The sequence below is a fragment of the Amblyraja radiata genome, chromosome 6 (genome assembly GCF_010909765.2).
Source record: "Amblyraja radiata isolate CabotCenter1 chromosome 6, sAmbRad1.1.pri, whole genome shotgun sequence".
NCBI classification, from domain to species: domain Eukaryota; kingdom Metazoa; phylum Chordata; class Chondrichthyes; order Rajiformes; family Rajidae; genus Amblyraja; species Amblyraja radiata.
The window spans coordinates 34,771,075-34,797,927 of NC_045961.1; the positions used below are offsets into that span (position 1 = coordinate 34,771,075).

General features: G+C 45.2%; 1 protein-coding gene across 3 annotated transcripts in view; it reads left to right on the top strand.

Moving 5' to 3' along the window:
- dlg2 (discs large MAGUK scaffold protein 2) overlaps positions 1-26,853 on the top strand; it is a 652,656-nt gene that overhangs the window by 10,675 nt on the left and 615,128 nt on the right. For all 3 annotated transcript variants that reach the window (XR_004412314.1, XM_033022520.1, XM_033022521.1), the window contains exon 3: positions 11,703-11,834. Coding sequence is in view for 2 of the 3 variants with exons in the window: in XM_033022520.1 (XP_032878411.1) it covers positions 11,703-11,834 (132 nt within the window). In the remaining variant the exon portion in view is untranslated. The remainder of the gene's footprint in view (positions 1-11,702; positions 11,835-26,853) is intronic.

Below are 26,853 nucleotides of genomic sequence, written 5' to 3' on the forward strand. Positions count from 1 at the left end.
GAGAAAAATGCTGGAGAAACTCAGCGGGTGAGGCAGCATCTATGGAGCGAAGGAAATAGGCAATGTCTTGGGTCGAGACTCTTCTCCAGACTGATGTGGGGGGTGGGGGGGAGGGGGTTGGGAAGATGAAATGAAGAGGTGGAGACAGTGGGCTGAGGGAGAACTGGGAAGAGGAGGAGAAAGCAGGGATTACCTAAAGTTGGGGAAGTCATGTTCATACCTCTGGGGTGTAAACTGCCCAAGCGAAACATGAGGTGCTGCTCCTCCAATTTACGGTGTGCCTCACTCTGGCCATGGAGGAGGCCCAGGACAGAAAGGTCGGATTCGGAATGGGAGGGGGAGTTGAACTGCTGAGCTGCTTTGTTATTGCGAACCGAGCGGAGGTGTTGGACGAAACGATCGCCAAGCCTACGCTTGGTCTCACCGATGTAAAGCAGCTGACACCTAGAGCAGCAGATGCAATAGATGAGGTTGGAGGAGGTGCAGGTGAACCTCTGCCGCACCTGGAAAGACTGCTTCGGTCCTTGAATGGAGTCAAGGGGGGAGGTAAAGCGACAAGTGTAGCATTTCCTGCGGTTGCAGGGAAAGTGCCAGGAGAGGGGGTGGTTTGGGTGGGAAGGGACGAATGGACCAAAGAGTTATGGAGAGAGTGGTATCTGCGGAAAGCAGACAGGGGAGGAGATGGGAAGATGTGGCCAGTGGTGGGATCCCATTGGAGTGGCGAAAATGTTGGAGGATTATTTGTTGTATGTGACGGCAGGTAGGGTGGAAGGTGAGGACAAGGGGGGCTCTGCCCTTGTTGCGATTGGGGGAATGGGGAGTGAGTAGAGTTATGGGGTATAGAAGAGACCCTGGTGAGAGCCTCATCTGTAGTAGAAGGGGGGAATCATCGTTCCCTGAAGAATGAGGACATCTCCGATGCCCTGGTGTGGAACACCTCATCCTGGGTGCAGATGCGGCGTAGACGGAGGAATTGGCAGTAGGGGATGGAGTCCTTACAGGAAGCAGGGTGGGAAGAAGTGTAGTCCAGATAGCCCTGGGAGTCAGTGGGTTTAAAGTAGATGTTGGTCAGTAGTCTATCACCTGCGATGGAGATAGTGAGGTCTAGAAATGGTAGGGAAATGTCGGAAATGGTCCAGGTGTATTTGGGTGCCGGATGGAAGTTAGTGGTGAAATGGATGAAGTCAGTGAGTTGTGTATGGGTGCAGGAGGTAGCACCAATGCAGTTGTCGATGTAGCGGAGGTAGAGTTCGGGGATAGGGCCATGGTACGCCTCGAACAAAGATTGTTCAACGTACCCTACACAGAGGCAGGCATAGCTTGGGCCCATGTGCATGCCCATAGCAACGCCTTGTATTTGGAGGAAATGGGAGAAGTCAAACAAAATTTGTTGAGGGTAGGCGGAGGAGAGTATCAGTAGATGGGGATTGGTTGGCTCTGCGGTCAAGGAAGAAACGGAGGGCTCTAAGACCCTCCTGGTGGGGGATGGAGGTGTAGAGTGACTGGATATCCATGGTGAAGATGAGGGAATGGGGGCCTGGAAAACGGAAGTCATGGAGTAGACGAAGAGCGTGTGAGGCGTCTTGAACATAGGTAGGTAGGGATTTAACCAGGGGGGATAGGATGGAGTCGAGGTATGTGGAAATAAGTTCGGTGGGACACGAACAGGCAGAAACAATGGGTCTGCCAGGACAGTCAGGTTTGTGGCTTTTGGGGAGAAGGTAAAATCGGGCCGTGCGAGGCTGGGGAGCGATGAGGTTGGAGGCTTGCGAGGGCAGGGAGCTGGCAGTGATAGTGTTAGAAACAATGGCCTGGTGCTCGTCTGTGGGGTCATGGTCCAAGGATAAGTAGGAGGAGGTGTCTGAGAGTTGGCGCGTGGCCTCAGCCTTGTAGAGATCAGCGCGCCAGACTACCACGGCACTTCCCTTGTCGGTAGGTTTGATCACCCAGTCTGGGTTGTTGCAGAGTGTGTGGAGGGCTGTACGTTCAGGGGGGGAGAGGTTAGAGTGAGAAAGGGAAGTGGAGAAGTTGAGACGGTTGATGTCCCGCCGGCAGTTTAAAATAAAAAGGTCTAAAGCTGGTAGATGGCCATGAGGAGGGTCATCAATGGGGGGTGAGGACTCATTCCCATGGAAATACGCTTTGATGCGGAGGCGACGGAAGAGCTCCACATCGTGGCGGACGCGGAACTTATTGAGGTGGGGACGGAGGAGAACAAAGGTGAGGCCTCTGCTGAGGACAGACCGTTCGGTATCCAACGGGGGGGGGGGGGGATGGTGAACACACGGCAAGGATGGGGGTTGGGTCCGGAGGAAGGTGGGTGAGTGGACTGAGATCGAGGCGATGTCTGGTGGCGGGGGGTGGGGGGGGGGGGGGGGGTCAGGGAGGAAGGGCATTGAAGACTATAGTGTGGGTGGGGAAGGGGAAGACCCAGTGGAACAACCACTGAGGTTCCCTGTGTTAGGGGGACGAGCACTGGGACCCAGCACAGTCAGACTCCGTGATGTCAGAGTCTGCAGCGTGGAGACTTCAGGCCCGGTGCTGAGCCTAGGACTCGGGTAAGGCGATGGCTGCGGCCTGATGGAGAGCGGTGGATTGGTGAGGGTCGGTAAAGTTGATGGTGGAGGCCCACGGGGAGTGGAGTCCGGGTCAGCGCATGAAGCGTCAGAGGTCCCGGTCAGCGGATGGCCGGCGAGGTTCGACAGTCCTGGTGAGGTTCGGCGGTCCCGGTGAGGTGAGTAGGTCCCGGTGAGGCAGCGAAGTGATTAGGCCCCGGTGAGGTGAATCTATATTTGAATCTATATTCCTCCATGTTGCAAAAGTATTGATGTTTCGAGGCCATCGAATGCAATCTGGTAAGTGGCATTAATGTTTACCACGAGGTGTGTCCTTGTTGCAGCAGGTGGTAACAGAACCTGAAGAAGGGTCTTGACCCGAAACGTCACCCATTCCTTCTATCCAGAGATGCTCCCTGTCTCGCTGAGTCTATCAAAACAAAATAAACCCTATTTCTCAATAGTCTATCTGTTACAGATACATTTGCAAGTTGCCCAGATTGGTAGGAGTACTGCCCAGTCCTCATTAGGGCAAATTCCAACCTTGGTCATGTTAATTTTAATATGCACAAATTCAGTGAGCACAACCAGGTACATAACCTATTCATAAATGAAGTATAAATTATCAAAGATGGCTAAAAGAAAAAGACTGCCAAATAAACAAGACATTAATGCAATAACAAAAATGGACAATAAGACCATGGTTGTGCAAGTAGCTGTTTCTGAACCCTGATGGGTTTCAGCCTTCTCTACCTCCTGGCCGGCAGTAACAGTGGGCAGATGGTATTGCCTGGAAGGTGAAGATTTTGATGATTGATGCTGCCTCAAGGCAGTGTCTCATGTAGGTGCTTTCAATGGCAAGGAGGGCAGTGCCTGTGATGGACTGAGCTGAGACTGTTGCTCTCTGTAGCCTCTGCATTTCTGTGCATTGAAATCACTGTACAATGCCATGATGCAACCAGTCAGAATACTTTCTACAATGCATCGGTAGAGGTTTGTTAGAGTATTTAATAGTAAGATTAAATGAGAACTTACCAGTTTGAAGTTTGATCTTTATTTTATGAGGAGTAACGTTGAGGGATTACGTGAAGACCCCGCCAGTATGCATGCGTGTCAATCTTCAAAGCAGCGGTGTAAAATCACAGACAACAGTAAATGAACGGAACATAGTAAGATAAGAGAAATAGGATACCAGTTGAACTTTATGATCGAGGGTGGGCGCGGAGGGCACTTAATCCCTCAACGTTACTCCTCATAAAATAAAGATCAAACTTCAAACTGGTAAATTCTCGTTTAATCTTACAATTTTACTTCGGAGTCACGTGAGTGACCACGTGAAGATTTTAAAGCTCTGTGATTTCATGCCGTGGATACGAGTCCAGGCGTCATACACTGCATCAGTAGGCCAATGATGAGTGAACATTAAGAATGCATTCAGACATGACATAGATATAGACATGTTGATGCTATTAATGAACAATAGTGGCAATAGTAACCTCCCTCAACCTGGAGGAAGTATGAACCATACCTAACATAGAGTTGGCAAATACCCCATATCTGACAATAGGTTTATTCTGAATATTTGGACAGATCAATAGTTTGACCATCCTGCAACCGCTAGGATGTTGTCCATCCCTGCTGCTGAGGTATAGCGGTCCTGGTGGAGTGAGACTCAATGTCAATGTACACTCCTGTATATGCCAGACCCATATAACCATCTGGAGAAGGTTCGTAGTGATTCCTTCTAACGAGGTTTTATATAACTAACAATATTGCTGTCAGGAACCTTGAGTAGTAGGAACCTTGACACACTAGTGTAGATGCGTGATCACACGCAACCCAAGGTCCATGGGATATGCAACATCTAGTTTGGTCTTGTGTCCCTGTCTAATCTGCTTGACTAATCATAAACAAAACATGTTATTATAGCCCGCAGATATGATCATCCTATCCATTGTAGCAATGACTGGACCCGTAGCGCTGTAGTCAGTGTCATGGCATAATCACTAGTACGTGAGTATGACCATGGACAGGGATGTTGCTGGTGCCCATCGGCGAAGTGACGTAGTACAATGTTAACAACCCATATCTCTGCGTCCCTATGCCTGGGAGGTTTTAAGTGGACGATACCTTCATATTCTAGATGTCAGGGTGAGACCGGACAGAGTGGTTTATGTTCTCCGCAGCCAAATGATGAGGATGGACTTCAGGCACAGTAATGGAATATTAGCAATGTTATCTATATAATAATAAAACTGTGTGCCTGCTGGCTGGCTGCCGACTGGCTGTGTGTGTGTGTGTGTTTCTGCCTGACTTGTGGCTGCCAGCCTTTGATTCGTTGCTACGCCAACGTCAGACCGAGAAACGCCGAGTTTTTTTCCATTTCGGTAGAGATTTCACTTTTCATTCCAAGTATCCACTCCTCATTAAATTTCATCGTGTTTATGTACACATTTTTAATAAAATCCTTCTTCCCTCCCCCCGCACTCACTCATTTTGTCGCCTCCTGCTGGCCAGCGACCATAACGGCTGCTGGCGCCCGCATCTCCCCTCAAAGACGCCATTTAAAAACAGCCGCACTGCTGATTCCTGAGCCGCTTGAGTTGGAGGACCACGTCTCCCGTGGGGGCTACGGGTAGGCAACGGCTGCGTTGGGGGAGCAGGCCCAACAGGTCTGCACTTGGTCTAGTAATCCAATAAAACTGAATTTCAATGTGTCAGCCATCCGTGCCGTGTTAAACGTAAGGAAGCATAAACAATGCTTCCCATCTCCTATGCAGATAGCTGCTATTTGGTGCTATCCCTGCAATCTGTAGTGAGCACTCCTAATGCTTATGGTTTGACAGGAACGATCTCTCAGAGTCTGTAAGTCTATGAATTGATTATATCATGCAGAGGTTGGTTTCGACATCACAACTGAACCAGCATCTTTTTTATCCGGAAATAACCATGTAAGGTTTATACTCATTCTTCGCCTCAGCGGGACCCATAGGTATATAACCCAGGCAGGCATTATGAAAACCCGGAAGCAGGAATCTTGCTGAATTTTGCAAGACCCGTCTATTGAGGCCAAATGGAGGAAGACATAAAAGAACATTCCTCCCTAGTGTAGCGAGAATGCACCCTTCGCCACTAATATGCCTCGTTCACTGTTGATTGAGCCTGGATGCAAGCATCTCAATAGTTAGTGTTCCATTGATCCACAATGTCATTAAATACTTTGTGATCACATATTCATTCTGTGTTGTCATTGATTTTGCATAATAATACACCAGTGCTAAATGCGGTTTGGTAAAACTATCACCGGATACTTTGATTTGATTGTACCTTTGTGATTAACATATACCACCACCAAAGTGTATCATTTTGGACTTGTGCATGCAGTTTATGCATATCCACACATCCTATAATGCACAGAATGTACCTGGTGTCCATTGGCTGTTGATACCATGACTGAACACTTGATAACTCATGCTAATCCCATCTGCCTCCATAACTAGAGATGGTATTAGTAAATTGCCCCATCTTTGGGCAATAGCATCAGTTTGGAAATGACTGAAAATTTACGAATGAGAGGTTTTAGTGGAGCAAAGCTGTCCATCATTGTGACTTTGATAGTTTCAGCTAAAAATAGCAGAGGTCTAATTTATTTTCTCAGAGCTGATCCCAGACAAATAAATGGATGATTGTATCCCAATAATCAATAGTTTCAGTTGGTATCAACTTAATTTAAATTTAACTGGACGGGTGTGAACCAATTTCTCAAATATAGCTATGTTGCTGATAAGGCTAATTTAGTAAAATACAGTATGTTCAATATCATCCAGATTGGCCATGCCACTTATTTGTTAGCTCTGTGCAGTCGAAGCATTGATAGTAGTGATTTGGTAAATAATCTGGAAACTGGAGTTAGCCCATTTTGCAACGCTTCAGAGTGTATCATTGCCTCGTCCAGTTAAATTTCAAATATCTTCAACCCTGTGAGTGGAAATGATCACATGGAAGTTATTCAGAAAAGTCTATACTGCACATGCGGGTTGAGGCTGTTGATAATGATCAGTCCACATCCCATTCTTGTGAGCCTGCCTTGAAAGGCAACTCCAACCATACCTGTGTGCAGTATAAACTAATCTTGTGTTATCCCAAACCAGTGACAATATTCAAACCAGTTTAATATTACCAACTTGTATCTGTGACAGGAGACAGCATTGATGTGGTTCCATACCTTTATCCGTATGGGAGGACTTATACAACCCGACCCAGGAGCTGCCTCAAACATATGTGCATGATTTTGCACCGGCTCCTGGGAGGTAGAGGAGCTCGAGTACGGGGTTGGCGTATCTTCCAGGAAGGCCGTTCTGGGCTGTGGCCTAAAAAAGACCTTTGTCCTGGTTGTACGGCCTTCAAGCTTTCACCAGCTTCAGTTCATCGTGGTTTGCTGGTGGGTGCGTAGGAGTGCTGCCGCCGGAGATGTGAGGTCTTGCGTGATGATGTGGCCTTCCTGAACCCGACGGCCATTCGTCGAGCTCCTGCTGCTGGTAGTGTTGTTCCTGCACCCCATGCACACTTGTGGTATCTTCAGCCAAACCCCTGTCTTCAGAGTCAGCCCAGAAGTGACTCCTAATGCTCCCCTCTGTCGAGGGTGATGCATTATGCAGCCCTCAATAAGGTGCTGCCATGGGCGTCCTAGGACCCCATGGTGTCTAGACTTCATATACCGGAGCATGTCACATTGGAGCTTCTGCTCCATCAACCGCTCCATGCGGGATATGCGATCACAGTTGCTCCCGCTGGCGGTGATTCTTCACAGCCCGACTCGTCCGAGTCCGGCCTGTCCGACTTCTGCTTGGCCTTCCAACCAGTCTGTGGTGTCGATTCCGATTGTGCAGGTGCCAGGTCGGAGACTGCTGATCAATAGCGATCCAGGTGCAGTCTACCGCTGCTGACTGCCCGCAATTCCACGGTCCTCCACAGTCAATCTGGATGCGGTCCATTCCTGTAACATATTCTCACAAAATAGCACAAAACGACCTTCGAGTAAGGAATTTACCTGCATGTCCTTTTTAAACCTTCTGCTGCGGGGCAACGCTCCTCCCGAGTCTGCTCTCGTGGTCGTAGTTTGTTACAGCTGGGGTTCCCTCTGTGGTCCTTGTAGAAAGGCTTCCATTGTGGGTTAATTCTCCCCCGAGCTTTTTCTCCGCGGTCCCTTATAGCAGGGCTTCTCCGCGATGTTCTCCAGTCGGGGCTCCCTCCCCCCCCCCCCCCCCCCCCCCCCCCCCGATCTGGGTATCCCCGCAGTAACTGCAGCCGGGATATCCCCGCGGTCCCTATTGTTGGTTTTACTGCAAGCGACTCAGTAGGCGACTTATCGCCGCCCGCTCCCCGCATCCCGCAGTCTACGGAGTGGGTTCTCCAGGTGCCACCAGCACCAATATGAAGCCATTGGCTCCACCGCCAGCGGCTCGAAGGCGAATCCACCGCCGCCCGCTCCTCGTGTTCCGCGGTCTCTGGAGCGGTTTTCCAGGTGCCCCCGGCACCAATATGAAGCCGCTGGCTCTACCGCCAGCGGCTCAAAGGTGAATTCACCGTCGCTCGCTACCCGCATTCCATGGTCTTCCGAGCGCCTAGGTCCGTGGGCGGAATTCCCCGTGACCGGGGTTCCCTGAAGTTCGTGACTGGGTTCTCCCCTCTAAGTAGAGGTTCCTGCAAGAAGATTTAAACCTGAAAAGTTTAAAAAAACAACTTACCTCAGTTCTGTTGATGGCAGGAGAATCACGTCCACCCTGCCAGTCGTAACGCCATGCGATAGACGATATGACACGCATGCGTACTGGCGGGGTCTTCACGCAGTCACTCACATGACTCCGAAGTAAAATGACACGCTGAATCTCTTTAAACTTCGAAGAAACTAGCGGTGCTAGACTGCGGCCTTCATTACATCCTGCTGCTGGGCCCAGGATAACTCATCAGAGATGATAATGCCCAAGAATTTGAAGTTGCTATCACTCTTCACCACTGATTTACCAAAGAAAACTGGTGGATGGTTTGACGACGTCCCTTTCTAAAGTCAATGAATAGTTCTTTGGTTTTATTGACATAGAACACCTATTGGTTGTGTGTCAATCTCATTCCTGTATGCTGGCTCATCACCACCAGTGATTCAGCCAACAAATTTGGTGTCGACACATTTATGGATGGTGTTGGAGCTGAACCTAGCCACGGAGTCATGGATGTAAAGAAATTAAAGCAAGGGGCTAAACACAGCCCTGAGATGCACCTGTGCTGATAGTCAGTGACGCGGAGATGTTACAAAGTTGGTGTTGATCATAGTTAGGAAGATATTGCGTCAAACTATCCTGGCAGAAGGCCCCAATAATGTTGAAAGAGGAGTAGGATTACACTGTATCATGTTTGTTGATTGTGGCACTCAATTCCTCGGGTGCTAGATTGAATGCATTTAATGTGACAGCCGAGAACACTCTCAGTGGGTAAAATGGTCGGTACTTAACCACCATATGTTCCAAGTTGGGAGCTGACCATGTCCGAGCAAGTTTATCATGAAGCAAATGCTGCAGGCTCTTTCTTGACGTTGCTGTACATATGATGGAGGGAAAGACCATCTGGCTCGAACAGCAGGTCTGGAGAGTTGGGAGTGAGCCACGTCTCTGTGTATCATTGTCCACAGCAGACCCTCTGATATAGCAGTCTTGCTCTACCTTGTGCCCCAATGATTGTACATTGACCAAAAAGATGCTAGGGAGGGGCATCATATTGCATGCCCCACTCTATATTCTTGTCTAGAGGTCTCTTTGGCAACCATGTTTTGTCACACATTGGAGGCCCCCCCCAATGCCTCATGGTTCTGGGAAAGGTGGGGTTGGGTCTGTCAGATAACATAAGATCACAAATGTGTTTAAATGCCTTAAAAACTCATTTCCAACTCCTATAGTGCTGGCTGCAGATTTTGGCTTTAAAATCCCCAAACGTGTGTGTACAAATGTTCTCCTCCATGCTACTTGCAAATTCCACCTCTCACCAGCACCAACTTGAATCTCCAGTATGAAGTACTGCAGGGTGCTATTGCCATAATAGAGTCCAAATAGCTCCAGCTAGACACTTGTGAAATGACGTGAACAATCAGACGCAGAATTGTATTCCACAGAATCTAACATTGTGACCTAGTCTAATCTCAATTTACCATGACTATTAAACCAGGGCACAACAACTGTGCTGCAAATCTCTGCTGCAAGTGTACCTAACAGTGGAGTGTCAACCTGATTTAGCAGGAAAAAAAAGGGAATATATGGTAATGTGACTCAATTAATGAAAGTCCTTGCAAATCAAATTGTGAATGGGTTAGATATTCGAGCACTAAAGGGAGGAGCTGTTTTTCAAAATGCAGCAGAATTAGGCATGTGGATGTAAACGTTTTAAACTTTAAAACAATGGTTCTGAATTGACAACCATATCAGTTTCCTCCAGAGATTTCTGTCATTAGAAAATCCAATTAACAGTCAAATTGATTTGCTGCACTTGTCATGAATCTAGCCAGTTTCCTCTGCAGAATTGTCCAGGTATGTCCTTTACAGAAAAAGCAAGGCAAAGCTAATTTGACTAATGATCTTCCTGTTGGTTACTTAATTTTTAGCAAAATAGGTGGTTTCATTCATTTTGTTGTTGTGGCACTTGCCAATAACCTGATGATCAACTTTAAGTTTGGATTTGGCCAGGAAGACTTCATTTCATTTGTTATTGCCACTTTGATCCAAATATTATCCAGAGGCATATTTAGAGTCAAAATCTCTGATGCAAAATAGTAACACTTGTACCAAGGTGCCATCGAGCGTGTGAGCTGATAGCCACTCTAATAATGTTCAATGGACATTCCATCAATGTTTGTGAACATTTGGACCCTATTTTATAAGTGCATGATGGCTGCAGTAAATTTTGTAAATGGTAAATGTTGCAGTTACTTAATTTAGTCAGAAGATTGTGAATTCAGGTCACCTCTTGAAAAACAAGTTTAAGTAATCTTGAGAGATAAAACTGCAGATGCTGGAATCTTCAACAAAAAAAGAAAATGGAGCAGAAGGGTCCCAACCTGAAATGTTGTTCATTTCCCTCCACAGATGCTGCCTGGCCTGCAGATTTCTACCAGCACTTTTTTTTTTTTGCTTGAGAAATCTTGACTTATGTTGCAGTACCGAACAGTCTTTTAGATGACATGTAAAACTGGGGGCCTGCATGTTCACCGCAGATGTAATTGATCACATTACAGATTATGTTGATAAGTGAGAATTACTTTTGTGAAGTCTATTTTAGTATTTGAGGTGCAAGGAGCGTGTGTGTGGCCTAGACATTGAACTGATGGCTGTGGGTCTCCGCTTATGCTGTGTGCCCTAGGGATTCTCATACACCGCTGTGGTGGCTGCTTATGTTTAATCTTTATGTAGTTTTGTATCTTGTTGCTTTTTTGGTATGACTGTATAGTAAATCAAATTTCACTGTACCTTGGTACACGTGACAATAAAGGACCATTGAAGTTCAGGTAAAGCGTGTGTAGAACTAGAAAATATCAGTGGTAGAACTTTAAATATTTGAGTGGAGGTGCAGAAGTAGTTCTCATTTGATAGAAAGTTAATATTCAGATCCGCAAGCTTTCATCAGTGCAGGTTTATGAAGGCAATGATCTGAAATATTAAAATAAGGTGTCTAACCTGAGTAGTTTCAGCATATTGTTTATTTGTTTCAGATTTCCAGCATCTACTTTATGTTTTTGTTTCAATTCATTATGATTGATTTGAGCACTGAATGTTATTCTGACAGGGAAGAATACTTAGCTGGTATTTGAGATTTGCTTATGAAAATTCAATCAAAAAAGCTGCAATGCCTATTGACTGCAGCATAAGAAAACTGTAGTACTTCATCTCAAGCAAAGTAATGCAGAATATTTTCATAATTGGTTTCCTACTCTCTATGTTTGCAGAAATGACTACAGTGGTGTATCTGCATTGTGCTGAGTCAGTAGATCTGAAGTAGTAATACATAAAGAGACAATGGGTTGAAATGCGCAGTAACATTATCTTGTGTATATTTTAGTGCAAATTTTCAATCTCTGTATTAATATATTTTTCTTCTGGATTTTAGATACCGAACGGGCTCTACTGCTTCTTCAGGACTACTGCTCAAAACTGAAGAAACCAGAGGAAAGACAACTGAAGATAGCAGTTGAAAGAGTTATAAATATCTTCCGAAGTGGCTTGTTTCAAGCACTACTAGGTATGTTTCAAGATATGAGGAACTTCTATATTTATTTAGATGATACACATGTAATCTGGTCTTCACAGAAGTGTTATTTTGGGAAATTCCCAGGTTTTACTGTTTGTTTAAGAAGTTGATTGAGATTATTTTAAGCATTGAAAGAAAACAGTTGTGAATTTAATGATACTATACTGGAAGCAATCCATTAAATCCAAAGGATCATTCAGATTCAGATGGACTGTGTTCAGAGAGTCTAAATCTTTATTACTATTAATAGACATTAATAATACTTATGGTAATATTGATTAGGAAACTAAGGTGCAGTGAGTTAAAATTGTGAGGGATTGTTATTTTTCAGCAAATGTCCTTAACTCTAAGGTCATTCTGGGAAGTTATCACCATAACTGTATGAAAGATTGAATGTATTGATCACATACACGAACACACACACACACACACACACACACACACACACACACACACACACACACACACACACACGGCACATGCCGTGAGTAATTACTCAGGGTAGGCAGTCAGTCGGCTTTTTAAAAAAAAACTTAAACCGCACATGCGCAGATTGTTCTCTCCGTAAAAATAAAAGGTAAAAATAACAATTCAATTTGCCCAAGTTTTCCAAATTTCCATCATTTTTTAATTACTGAATGGGTGGGGGATGGAGGATGAACGCAGGTGGAGAGATGGTGGGAAAAACGGGAGCACACCGGGACAAGTTGAATCAGTTGTCATCTTATTGAATCACAATACTTGTTCAAGGGACCAATTGGAGGGAGAGTTCCTTTCATAGAAACATAGAAACATAGAAATTAGGTGCAGGAGTAGGCCATTCGGCCCTTCGAGCCTGCACCGCCATTCAATATGATCATGGCTGATCATCCAACTCAGTATCCCGTACCTGCCTTCTCTCCATACCCTCTGATCCCCTTAGCCACAAGGGCCACATCTAACTCCCTCTTAAATATAGCCAATGAACTGGCCTCGACTACCCTCTGTGGCAGGGAGTTCCAGAGATTCACCACTCTCTGTGTGAAAAAAGTTCTTCTCATCTCGGTTTTAAAGGATTTCCCCCTTATCCTTAAGCTGTGACCCCTTGTCCTGGACTTCCCCAACATCGGGAGCAATCTTCCTGCATCTAGCCTGTCCAACCCCTTAAGAATTTTGTAAGTTTCTATAAGATCCCCTCTCAATCTCCTAAATTCTAGAGAGTATAAACCAAGTCTATCCAGTCTTTCTTCATAAGACAGTCCTGACATCCCAGGAATCAGTCTGGTGAACCTTCTCTGCACTCCCTCTATGGCAATAATGTCTTTCCTCAGATTTGGAGACCAAAACTGTACGCAATACTCCAGGTGTGGTCTCACCAAGACCCTGTACAACTGCAGTAGAACCTCCCTGCTCCTATACTCAAATCCTTTTGCTATGAAAGCTAACATACCATTCGCTTTCTTCACTGCCTGCTGCACCTGCATGCCCACTTTCAATGACTGGTGTACCATGACACCCAGGTCTCGCTGCATCTCCCCTTTTCCTAGTCGGCCACCATTTAGATAATAGTCTGCTTTCCTGTTTTTGCCACCAAAATGGATAACCTCACATTTATCCACATTATACTGCATCTGCCAAACATTTGCCCACTCACCCAGCCTATCCAAGTCACCTTGCAGTCTCCTAGCATCCTCCTCACAGCTAACACTGCCCCCCAGCTTCGTGTCATCCGCAAACTTGGAGATATTGCCTTCAATTCCCTCATCCAGATCATTAATATATATTGTAAATAGCTGGGGTCCCAGCACTGAGCCTTGCGGTACCCCACTAGTCACTGCCTGCCATTGTGAAAAGGACCCGTTTACTCCTACTCTTTGCTTCCTGTTTGCCAGCCAGTTCTCTATCCACATCAATACTGAACCCCCAATGCCGTGTGCTTTAAGTTTGTAAACTAATCTCTTATGTGGGACCTTGTCGAAAGCCTTCTGGAAGTCCAGATACACCACATCCACTGGTTCTCCCCTATCCACGCTACTAGTTACATCCTCGAAAAATTCTATAAGATTCGTCAGACATGATTTACCTTTTGTAAATCCATGCTGACTTTGTCCAATGATTTCACCACTTTCCAAATGTGCTGCTATCCCATCTTTAATAACTGACTCTAGCAGTTTCCCCACTACCGATGTTAGACTAACTGGTCTGTAATTCCCCGTTTTCTCTCTCCCTCCCTTCTTAAAAAGTGGGGTTACGTTTGCTACCCGCCAATCCTCAGGAACTACTCCAGAATCTAAAGAGTTTTGAAAGATTATTACGAATGCATCCACTATTTCTGGAGCTACTTCCTTAAGTACTCTGGGATGCAGCCTATCTGGCCCTGGGGATTTATCGGCCTTTAATCCATTTAATTTACCCAACACCACTTCCCGGCTAACCTGGATTTCACTCAATTCCTCCAACTCCTTTGACCCGCGGTCCCCTGCTATTTCCGGCAGATTATTTATGTCTTCCTTAGTGAAGACGGAACCAAAGTAGTTATTCAATTGGTCCGCCATATCCTTGTTTTCACAGCGTGTGGAGAGGCTGTGCCGGGGGTTAAAGTTGCAGGGAGGGCAGGAGTGTTGAGAAGGAGGGAGTCGGAGATCGTGTCAGTAACTCACTCACCACTGTCGTGGCGCTCCGGGCATGGACAGCAGAACTGGCCGCCACTTCCGGTGAAGGAAGCAGCTCAGGTGGCTGCGAGCGGCCGTCGGGTCCGGACAGCAGAACTGGCCGCCACTTCAGCGCCTTCTGCCGGCCCGCTCACCTCTGTCAGTGCTCTCCGACTGAACATCTCTCACTTGCCGCTCGCCGGCTTTGCTCATGTCAGCAGCTTCCCGCAAATCCTTAAATTCCCACAGCCGAGTAACCTCAATCGCGCAGTCGGAATTTAAGGATTTGTGGGAGGTGGCTGACATGAGTGAGACCGGCGAGCGGCAGGAGAGAGGTTTTCAGGCGGAGAACACTGCCAGAGGTGAGCGGGGACCGGCAGAAGGTGCTGTCCAGTCCTGGCGGCTGCTCGCAGCCACCCAATCTAATTCACTCCCCGGCCACAATGCAGTGGCTCCGTGCCCGGAGCGTCGCAAGTGGGTTACAGGCCTGATCCCCGACCCCCTCCTTCACAACGCCGCTGCCCTCCCCGCAACTTTACCCCGGGCCAGACTCCCCAAATGTTTTGAAAGGTGCTCTCCCCTCCACCCCCTCACCCCGGGAAATACGGTATTTAAAAACATAAAGCACCAAGAAATATACTTACCACATTATTGGTACACAAACTCCATTCTTCTCTCTTTGTTTCCTAACATACTCTTAAAATAATGTCAATCCATATTTGAAAGACCCGCCAAGAAACTTGCGCTGCAGTAGGCTGTTGCGCATGCGCAATACTGCAAAGGCAGAATTTCAGCTGCCTTCAGCCCCGCTTGTCATAGACAGCTTGAAGCAGCGCTGACGGTACGTGGGCTGCACAGACCTTCGCGTGTTACAAGTGCTGCGGATTAAAGGCACGGAGAATTATGCCTACCTAAGAGATTGATCTCTGAGATAGGCCTACCCTGACGGCACGTGCCACACACACACACACACACACACACACACACACACACACACACACACACACCTCCACACATACACACACCTCCACACACACATTAACCCCCCCCCCCTAATATTATTTTAATATTATTAATTCGCTCCTTTTACCCTATCCACTCACGCATAGTCCCCAACTACGCTGGAGCAGCTAGAGGAGAGGGGATGGGGGTCGGAGAGGGTGAGGGGGGTGGAGTGGGAAGGGGGTAGAGAGGGAGGGGATAGAGAGGGAGGGGAGTAGTGTTTGAGGGGTGGTGGGGGGAGCGGGCGGCATCACAGGGGAGGGCTGGTTCCCGGACGCAATACTCCACCACTCACCCATAGTTCCCAATACTCACAACTCCCTTGGGAGGGGGGAGGGGGGCAGAGAGGGAGGGGGAGGGGGCAGAGATGGAGGGGAGGGGGCAGTGAGGGAGGGGATGGGGTAGAGTGGGGGAGGGGGTAGAGGCAGCAGCTACCCAGGTCGTAGAGCTGCAGCCTCCCAACCAGGTGCCGGGTGGCAGACCCGAGCATGGTTGCGGGCAGGCGTGGACCCGAGCGAAGCTGCGGGCAGGCATCGACCTGAGGACCCCTAGTGAGGCGGCGGGCAGACGTCGACGTGAGGACTGCGAGAGAGGCGGCGGGCAAACGTTGACCCACGGGAAGCTGCGGGTGGACGTGGACTCGAGGCCCACGGCAGCAGCCTCCCCACCAGCCGCCGGGCGGCAGACCCGAGTGAGGCTGCGGGCCGGCGTGGACCCGAGCGAGCGGCGAGCTGGGCTCGGCTCGCTGCAGCAGCCTCCACATGAGGTGCTAGGCAGCGGAACCGGGCGAGGCTATGGGTGGGGGGCAGTGAGGGATGGAGTAGAGAGGGAGGGGGAGGGGGTAGAGAGGGAGGGGCAGGTGGTGGGGAGAGGAGGGGGTAAAGGCAGCACCTAGCCAAGTCATAGACCAGCGCCAGGGCCTCGAACTCAGTCTGGTGCTCGTACTCAACCCGGCCCTGGCTGTCGACTGCAGCCGTCAGTTCGGCCGCAGCAGTCTCTAGCCCAGGCCCCGATTTCATCTCCGGGCTCGTCCTTTGTTCCACAGGTGGCTTCTTTTTCGGCTCCGGGCCCAGTCGCCGGGCTCGGCCCGCGGCAGCAGTCTCCCCACCAGGCAGAACCGAGCGAGGCTGCAGGCGAGCGTAGACCCGAGCGAGGCTGCGGGCGGGTGTGGACCCGAGCGAGTCCGCAGGCGGAAGGGCGTCGACACAAGGACCCCGAGCGAGGTGGCGGGCGATCATCGACCCGAGGGAGGCTACGGGCGGGCGCCGACCCGAGGACTTCGAGCGAGGCGGCAGGCGGGCTCGGACCGCGGAGGCAGTCTCTCCACCAGCCGCTGGGCAGCGGACCCGAGCGAGGCTACAGGCGGGCGTGGGGCGGCTTTTACGGCGCCTGTCACAGCCACATCCCAAGCCCTGGGTTCGGCCCTCACTCCAGCTCCGTGCACTGCTCCATCCCAGCGGCAGTCACCAGGCGCCAGGCGCCAGACCCGAGCGAGGCTGCGGGCGGGCCTGGACCCGAGCGAGGCCGCGGGCGGACGTCGACCCTGGGACCCCGAGCGAGGCAGCGGGCGATCGTCGACCTGAGGGAGGCTACGGGCGGGCGTCGAACTGAGGACTCCGAGCGAGGCGGCGGGCGGGCGTTGACCCGAGGACCACGAGTTCGGCCGCTGCAGTCGGCACCGAGCAAACGGCACCGAGCAGACCAACTGTGACGTCCTCAGCGAAAGCTCGTCATTTTAAATTCAAAGTCTTTGGATATTTTTTTAACATTTTCAGTAATGTCGAGAAATAAACCATGAAATGTTCAGATAAGGGGAAAAATATCAACTGGAATATGTAAAAATGTTATTGTTACCTCGTAGTTTTTATCGCGAAGATTTAAAGACACATACACAGACACGATCAGAGTTTTAGTATATAGATAGAAGAAGAAGATAGATTGTTATCTTTGGCAACCCTATATAAAACGAATTTTATAAATCTTGCAAAACAAAGGCACCTGGAACTGCTTTCAATTACTTTTACTGTTTGCCGTTGTATTAGTATAATACAAAAAACATGATGTTAAATTAGTGTTGATGTTTAATGCAAGGAAAGTGTTTGATGAGCAAGAACTCTATCCTGGCAAAAAATGTAAGCTGTCTTGGTGATCTCTGCCCTCTTAAGAGAGAGCTTAAAACATAAACATATTCACCATGCAAATCAAATCGATCAGAAGGATAAGCAGATCTTTGTGAACCTATTCTCTCGTGTCAATAGTGAAGATTGAATAAACAGTTGGCTTTGATGGGCATGTCATTTGCATGACTGACACCAGACTCCTGAATCAGCTTATTTCAAGCTCTATGGATGGAAACTATGCCAAGATGGTCTCAAAAAATATGTTATATTGCCACTGATTCGCAGCCCAGGACCACTCAAAAATGGAATGAGCATTTTCAATGGCATTAAGAATTTTTAGTGCATTTACGAGGAGTAAGCAGATGCTTTGCATAATTAGCATATGCTGCATTGTTAAGCATCTGCGGCTTCACCTATGGCACAGTGTGCAGGTTCCACATTAATTGTATCGTGCACTTCAAAATCGACAAAACTGCAATGGAGGAAGTCATCCTTCATTTGGAGGGGCTACCTAACATGTCTTCTAGAATGTAACTGCTCACTTGTCATTAATTTGTGTTGAAATCTTTGTTCTGCAAAGCAAAACATCTACATTTTAAACTAAATAGTTTATTAAAAGATCATTTGATGTTTCACGGACTGAATAAAATGATCTTGAGTGTATGGAAACTCTGATATCTGACAAGGCCAAAATGCTGGAATCTCTGCAGGCCAGTCAGCATCTGTGGAAATATAGTGCCCTCCATTATGTTTGGGACAAAGACCCAACATTTATTTATTTGCCTCTGTGCTCCACAATTTGAGATTTGTAATACAAAAAATCACATGTGGTTAAAATGCACTATCAGTTGTGCACATTATCAGATAAAGGGTATTTTTATACATTTTGTTTTCACCATGTAGAAATTACAGCAGTGTTTATACATAGTCTAAAGCAACAAAGGAGTTTTTCAAAGCAGAAAAAATGGTCAATTCATGACCAAGTCAATCACCTGATCTGAGCCCAATTGAGCTGAAGAGAAAACTGAAGGGGACTAGTGCCCAAAACAAGCATAAGCTAAATATGGCTGCAATACAGGCCTGGAAGAGCATCACCAGAGAAGACACCCAGCAACTGGTGATGTCCATGAATCGCAAACTTCAAGCATGCAAAGGATATTCAACAAAATACTAAACATGACTACTTTCAGGTGCCTTGAAGTATATAACTAATATACTAAACATGATTACTTTCATTTACATGACATTGCTGTGTCCTAAACATTATGGTGCCCTGAAATGGAGGGGACTATGTATAAACACTGATGTAATTTCTACATGGTGAAACCAAAATGTATAAAAATGGCCTTTATTAAAATCTGGCAATATGCACTTTAACCACATGTGATTTTTTTTTCTATCATAAATCTCAAATTGTGGAGTACATAAATAAATGATGGGTCTTTGTCCCAAACATTAAAACAATATTTAAAGTGAAAAATCACTCTTCCTCTAATGGCATTTGGCTTCATCATGTTGACAGCTACCCCAAGACATTTGGCAGGTTTCTGAATGGCAGCCTAGTTTCCAGAGATTGCTTAAATCCTGAATCTTCTACAAGGAATCTGTTACACCAGTGTGCAAGAAACAATTGCATGGCTCTTAAACCAAGCAGATTCTTTACTGAGGCAAATGGACCCACAACCAGAAGAATATATTAATTAATTGTAAAATAATTAATGCAAAGAAAAATGTAAGGAAGAAAAATAATGGAAATATTCTTTGTTATAAAAGAATCTCCTGTTCTGAAGGATTAAGTCTCCACATATGTAAACTTAAATTTGCGCCCCAAAGAGGTTGTTTGGTATTGTATAAAAGGTTAAAAGGTTTTGTATGTACAATAGTTATTTTTTTGCAGGATTTTCAAAATGTCTTTTCAAACAGTAATGCGTTTTCAATAGCAATAAGTTTGTTTTTTATTGCAAGCTGAAAATACGAATGGCTGAATGTTTGGATCGTTTAATGGAGTATTGTTCACAGGTGTCAATAGAAGCAATTGCATGTCAAATGTTATGACCACTTGTGGGTTAAAGTAGTGGCTATTTCCTTAAGTGGCAATGATGTTTGATTACAAATCACAAATCATTACATACTCTGTATAATACACTCATATTGTCATATCTGAGTTACTGTGTGGAGATATGGGGTAACACCTACAAAACCAACCTACAGCCGTTATGCACATTACAAAAAAGAGCAAAAAGAATTATCAATAACGTTGGATATCTTGAACATACCAATTTATTATTCTTAAAGTCACATACACTGAAGTTCACCGATCTGGTTAAATTTAAGACTGCGCAAATCATGTACAAAGCAAGAAATAATTTACTTCCAAGAAATATACAAAAACTGTTTATGGAAAGACAAGGTGGATATAATTTGAGAGGGGAACATAATTTAAAAAAAAACTCAATGTCAGAACAACTCTTAAAAGTATGTGCATAGCAATCTGTGGGGTGAATTTGTGGAATGGTCTGAAACAGGAGATAAAACTTAGCACAAACATAATTCAGTTTAAAAATATGTACTTTTTTAAAAAAGGATATTGGGATGAGGATAGGTGATTGTGAGTGGGATATTTGTTATACTGATTGTATTGGGAAGGTTGATTATAGGGTGATGTGTTGTATATATGACTAAGATACTGTATAGTATATGAGGGTTTTTTCATTTCTTGTTTCTTTTTTTCTTTCTTTTTTGTATGGCTTTGTAAATATTTGATTAGTGTATAAATGTAAATAATTTGGTGTACATATAGCTGCTGGTGTACATATGGTGTACATATAGCTGCTAAATTTGTATAAGATAATTATAAGCAGTTGAATAAGGTGTGGGAATTAATAAGCTTTGGCTTCTTCCTGCTCCTTTTCGGACACATACGATTTCATTTATTTATAGATATTTTTTATGACACTTTATAAATATTCTTGTTTTGTTTTTTGTATGCTGTTCCACACTTTCCATGCTTTTTATTCTTTCTGTTCGAAATAAAGAATTAAATAAATAAATTACTGCTGGGAGGTTACATACAAACATGTCCACCCCCCTCCATATTATTTAAATCCAAAGTGTTTTTTTTCCTGTTTGTCAATTTCCAAAGTATCTTCTTAGTGATTCTCTAGTCCTGAATGTAATTGCGTTTAAACCAATTTGGCCTGCATAGTACAAATAGCATCCCCTAATTCATCGCTTGTGTTATAATTGGCGTTATATTTGCAGTAATTTATAAATGTTCACAGTAAAGTGCTGATACGCAAAGTGAAAGAGGAAAGTAACAGACAGCTATTTCATTACTACATTGGAATTTTATTTTTAATAAATGTGTATGTGAGAAACCTGAATGTTAAATTATTCTGCATGAACTCAAAGTATTCCTGCTCTTTTAAGTACTGTACTTAATAACTATCAAATTGGGTTCGCTTTTAATTTATTCCTCGAGGAGATGAGTGTACTACCAATTAAACCCACAAATTCATTAGGAATCAAGCATGTCAATTGATAAACACCAGACGTGGCCAATATAGAGCACATGCACTTTCTTACTTCGGGAGTAAAAATTGAAAGTGGTTTGTACAAATAAACAAAGGTTGCTGTTCAATTAAGTTTAAAATGACAGTCATTTTGAATTGGGTTAGGTTCCTGGGGGTGGGGGGCGGGGTGATGAAAAGTTGGCCTAGAGAGTACTGGAATAGAACCAAGATTCAGTGAAACAGCATTTGGGTTGCTGTGAATCGTGACCTGAGAAGTTAGTTTGTGAACTGATAAGTTCAGCTTGAGATAATAATGAATATCAAGAGGTTTCAAAATTGTCAGCAAGTCATTTAAGTTGTTGATGGAGTCCAATTCCTTTTTGCTCAATTTCTGACCCTCAGAATATCTTTACTACATGCAAGTAGAACTCAAATGTGATTAAATACTTTTCACTTACCTTGATGGATGTAACTGTAACTCATTCAAAAACCAGTCTGTTGGCAGGTTTACACATATGCTTTCTCTGACAGTGACTACATTGTATTGCATTTATAGTTTGTGCTGCATAAATATGGGAGGAATTATTGAAAAGGCCTTGCCAAACTAGAAACCTTTACTACATGGAATCCAAACAACACAGTGGGGGAATATTATTTCCAAATCTCGTGCAATCCTAACTTCAGATTCAGGGACAGTTTCTTCCCAGCTGTTATCAGGCAACTGAATAATCCTAGGGCAACCAGAAAGCAGTCCTGAACTACTATCTACCTCACCGGGGACCTTTGGACTATCTTTGATCGGAATTTACTGGGTTTACGTTGAATTTAATGTTATTACCTTATCATTTATCTGTACACTGGTTTAATTTTTATTGTACAACGGTACACGTGGCAATAAACTAAACTGAACTGAATAGGGTGGTAAAGAAAGCTTTTGGTGTGCTGGCCTTTATAAATCAGAGCATTGAGTATAGAAGTTGGGATGTAATGTTAAAATTGTACAAGGCATTGGTGAGGCCAATTCTGGAGTATGGTGTACAATTTTGATCGCCTAATTATAGGAAGGATGTCAACAAAATAGAGAGAGTACAGAGGAGATTTACTAGAATGTTGCCTGGGTTTCAGCAACTAAGTTCCAGAGAAAGGTTGAACAAGTTAGGTCTTTATTCTTTGGAGCGCAGAAGGTTAAGGGGGGACATGATAGAGGTCTTTAAAATGATGAGAGGGATTGACAGAGTTGACGTGGATAAGCTTTTCCCATTGAGAGTAGGGAAGATTCAAACAAGAGGACATGACTTGAGAATTAAGGGACAGAAGTTTAGGGGTAACATGAGGGGGAACTTCTTTACTCAGAGAATGGTAGCTGTGTGGAATGAGCTTCCAGTGGAAGTGGTGGAGGCAGGTTCGATTTTATCATTTAAAAATAAATTGGATAGGTACAGTGCATTCAGAAAGTATTCGGACCCCTTCACTTTTTCCACATTTTGTTACGTCACAGCCTTATTCTAAACTGGATTAAATTCATTTTTGTTTATCATCCATGTACACACAATACCCCATAATGAAAAAGCAAAAACAGGTGTTTAGAAATTTTTGTAAAGTAGTTAAAAATAAATAACTGAAATGTTACATTTACATAAGTATTCAGACCCTTCACTCAGTACTTTGTTGAGGCACCTTTGGCAGCGATTACAGCCTCAAGTCTTCTTGGGTATGACGCTACAAGCTTGGCACACCATTATTTGGGTAATTTTTCCCATTCTTCTCTGCAGACCTTCTCAAGCTCTGTCAGGTTGGATGGGGAGCGTCGATGCACAGCTATTTTCAGGTCCCACCAGAGATGTTCTATCGGGTTCAAGTCCGGGCTCTGGCTGGGCCACTCAAGGACATTCACAGACTTGTCATGAAGCCACTCCTGTGTTGTATTGGCTGTGTGCTTAGGGGCATTGTTCTGTTGGAAGGAGAACCTCTGCCCCAGTCTGAGGTCCTGAATGCTCAGGAGCAGGTTTTTATCAAGGATCTCTCTGTACATTCATCTTTCCCTCGATCGTGACTAGTCTCCCAGTTTCTGCCGCTGAAAAACATCCCCACAGCATGATGCTGCCACCACCATACTTCACTGTAGGTACGGTTTTGGCCAGGTGATGAGCGGTGCCTGGTTTTCTCCAGACGTGACACTTGGCATTCAGGCCAAAGTGTTCAATCTTGGTTTTATCTGACCAGAGAATCTTGTTAAGGAGCCTTTTGGCAAACTCCCAGAGATCTGTCATGTGCCTTTTACTGAGGAGTGGCTTCCATCTGGCCACTCTATCATAAATGCCTGATTGGTGGAGTGTTGCAGATATAGTTGCCCTTCTGGAATTTTCTCCCATCTCCACAGAGGAACTGGAGCTCTGTCAGAGTGACCATCGGGTTCTTGGTCACCTTCCTGACCACGGCCCTTTTCTCTCGATTGATCAGTATGGCCGGGTGGCCAGCTCTAAGAAGAGACGTGGTATTTTCAAAGTTCTTCCATTTAAGAATGACGGAGGCCACTGTGCTCTTCGGGACCTGCAATGCTGCCGATATTGTTTTATACCCTTCCCCAGATCTGTGTCTCGACACAATCCTGTCTCAGACGTCTCTGGCCAATTCCTTCGTCTTCACCGCTTGGTTTTTGTTCTGACATGCACTGTCAACCGCGGGATCTTATATAGACAGGTGTGTGCCTTTCCAAATCATGTACAATCAATTTAATTTACCACTTGTGGACTCCAATCCACTTGTAGAAACATCTCAAGGATAAACAATGGAAACAGGATGCACTGAAGCTCAATTCTGAGTCACAGCAAAGGGTCTGAATACTTATGTAAATGTGATATTTCAGTTATTTATTTTTAATTACTTTGCAAATATTTCTAAACACCTGTTTTTGCTTTTATATTATGAGGTATTGTGTGTAGATTGATGATAAAACAAATGAATTTAATCCACTTTAGAATAAGGCTGTGACGTAACAAAATGTGGAAAAAGTGAAGGGGTCTGAATACTTTCTGAATGCACTGTATATGGACGGGAAAGGAATGAAGTGAGTGCAGGTAGATGGGACTAGGGGAGAATAAGTGTTCGGCACGGACTAGAAGGGCCGAGTTGGCCTGTTTCCGTGCTGTAATTGTTATATGGTTATATGAACTGGATGTTTCTTGCTAGTTTCTTATCAATCGATCAACATCTTAGCATGCCTCACATAATAGTATTGTGTAAGTGGCTTATTTTGAGAAATTGAACAGCTTATGGCAATATCAATATATTTCCAGGAAGATTTGCTAATGTTAATCAGGAGGGTTTAAATTAGCATGACAGTGGGATGGGAACCAGAGCAGGAGGTCAGCAAATGGAGGAATAGATGGTTCAAAGGTATTTTATTGTCACGTGTCCCACTTAAAGTAAACTGAAACTCAATTTACCATACAGTCATACTAAATAAAAAGCAACAAGACATACATCTACATAAAAGTTAACATAAACATCCACCACAGCAGATTCCCCACATTCCTCACTGTGATGGAAGGCAAGAAAGTCTAATCTTCTTTCCTCTTTATTCTCCCGCGGTCGGGGCAGTCGAACCATCTGCAGCCGTGACGATCGAAGCACCCGCAGCCGGCGATTGAAGCCCCCAGGTCGGGGCGGTCGAAGCTCCTGCGATTGGGGCGGTTGATGCTCCTGTGGCTTGGAGCTCCCAAAGTCGGTCCCTAACCAAGTGACCGCGAGCTCTATGATGTTAAAGTCTGCAGGCTCCCGCTGTTGGAGCTCCGAGGTCGATCCCTGATAGGGACCGCCAGCTCCATGATGTTAAGTCCTGCAGGCTCCCAAGGAGCTCCCAAAGTCGATCCCCAGCAAGAGGCCACCAGCTCCTCGATGTTAGGCCACCGTGCGGACGGAGAGGTAAGAGATTAAAAAAAGTTTCCCCCAACCGCCACCCCCCCACATGAAACAAAACTAAAGAACACTAAAACATACAATCAACACATTGTAAAAACAACAAAATAAAGATAAGGACAAGACAGACTGTTGGCGAGGCAGCTGTTGCAGCCTATAGAAATTGGCTAGAGTCTTTTAGACAAGCCAAAGTTCTTTGCCTTCTACGGAAGTTTAACCTTTGATTTACTTTATTGACCATATATTTGTGTGGTTTGATCAGCATAAACAATTAGTGATATTTACGCCAGATCTTGAAGCTCTTGACCATCTCTACTTCAGCACTATTGATGCTGACTGGGGCATGTACACCATCTCATTTCCACTTTGTGTAGTGCAAATGTGTTATAGCAGAGCTAGCTGTATTAAATGAATACTTCACCAGTTTTTGCCAAGGAGAAGATATGGAGAATTGTAAGATTGGAGAGGATAATATTAATATTCTGGGCAGAAGGAGGTGTTTGGTGAGGAGGTGAAAAGCCCCAAGAGCTAATGAAATCTAATCCAGGTTATTGAGGGAAGCAAGAGAAGGGAGTCTTGACAGTGATCTTTGTATTCTCCTTAGCCACAGGCAAGGTTCCAAAGGACTGATGAATACCCAATGTTGTTCCTTTGTTTAAGGAGGACAGAATCAGTGATTCATCAAGGCAAGTGGAGAGTATTCCCTCACTCGAGTTCTGCTTGTATATATTAAATAAATTCTGGGGGTCACAACCTTGCATCAGCGGAAGGATAGTTATTGGAGAAGGTTCTTAAGGATGGAATTTACTCACATTTGGAAAAGCATGAACTTATTAAGAAGAGTTAGCATGGTATTGTGCAAGAGTAGTCATGTCTTACAGACCTGATTTGAGATTCTGAGAGGGCGGCAAAGATGATTGAGGTATGCAGTGGTTGTTGTCTACATAAAGCATTTGACAAGGTCCATCACAGCAGGTTGATCAAGAAGATTAAGGCACATGGGATCCGTGGTGACTTGTTATGGAATCAAAATTCACTTGGCCATAGAAAATGGAGGACACTGGTTGGGAGGTGGAATTCTGAATGAAAGTCTGTGACCAGTGGATTCAGTGCTGGGACCTCATAAAATATATAAATAATGTATAGAGGATAAAAGTGTATGTGAGCTGATTAGTAAATTTACAGAAGGCACAAAAAATTAATGGAGTTGTGGATAGTGAGAAAAGTTGTCAAACAATAAAACAGGATAGTCAGTTGCAATTGTGGGTGAAGAAATGGCAGATGGAGATTAATCTGGACAATGTATGAAAAGCATGAGGAAAGTATATCCTTGGGTGCATTGATGTGCCGATGACCATGTTGTGCAAGTCTATAATTCCCTGAAAATAGCAATCATAGTGGATCAAAGGATAAAGAAGGCGTGTGCCATGCCTACATCGGAAGGGGTGTTGAGTATAAGAGTCAGGAAGTCGTGTGCAGCTTTATTAAACTTTGGTTCGGTGACATTTGGAATATTGTGTGCCGTTCTGGTTGCCAGATTACAGAAGGATGTGGAGGCTTTGGAGATGGTACAGTATAGGTTCAAGAGATTTTGCCTGGAGAGAGTACTGGCTATAACGAGAGTACTGGCTATTTACTGAGGAGAAAGACAGTAGGATAGAGGAGCTTGGGGCAGTCAATGGAAATGTCGAGAGCAGTCAGTGTTACCATCGATGACGTACGTACTGAAGGTACTATCGTGCATGAAGGTAGACAAATCTCTCGGGCCTGATCAGATATATCCGAGGACATTGTGGGAAACCAGAGAGGAAATTGCGGGAGCCCTGGT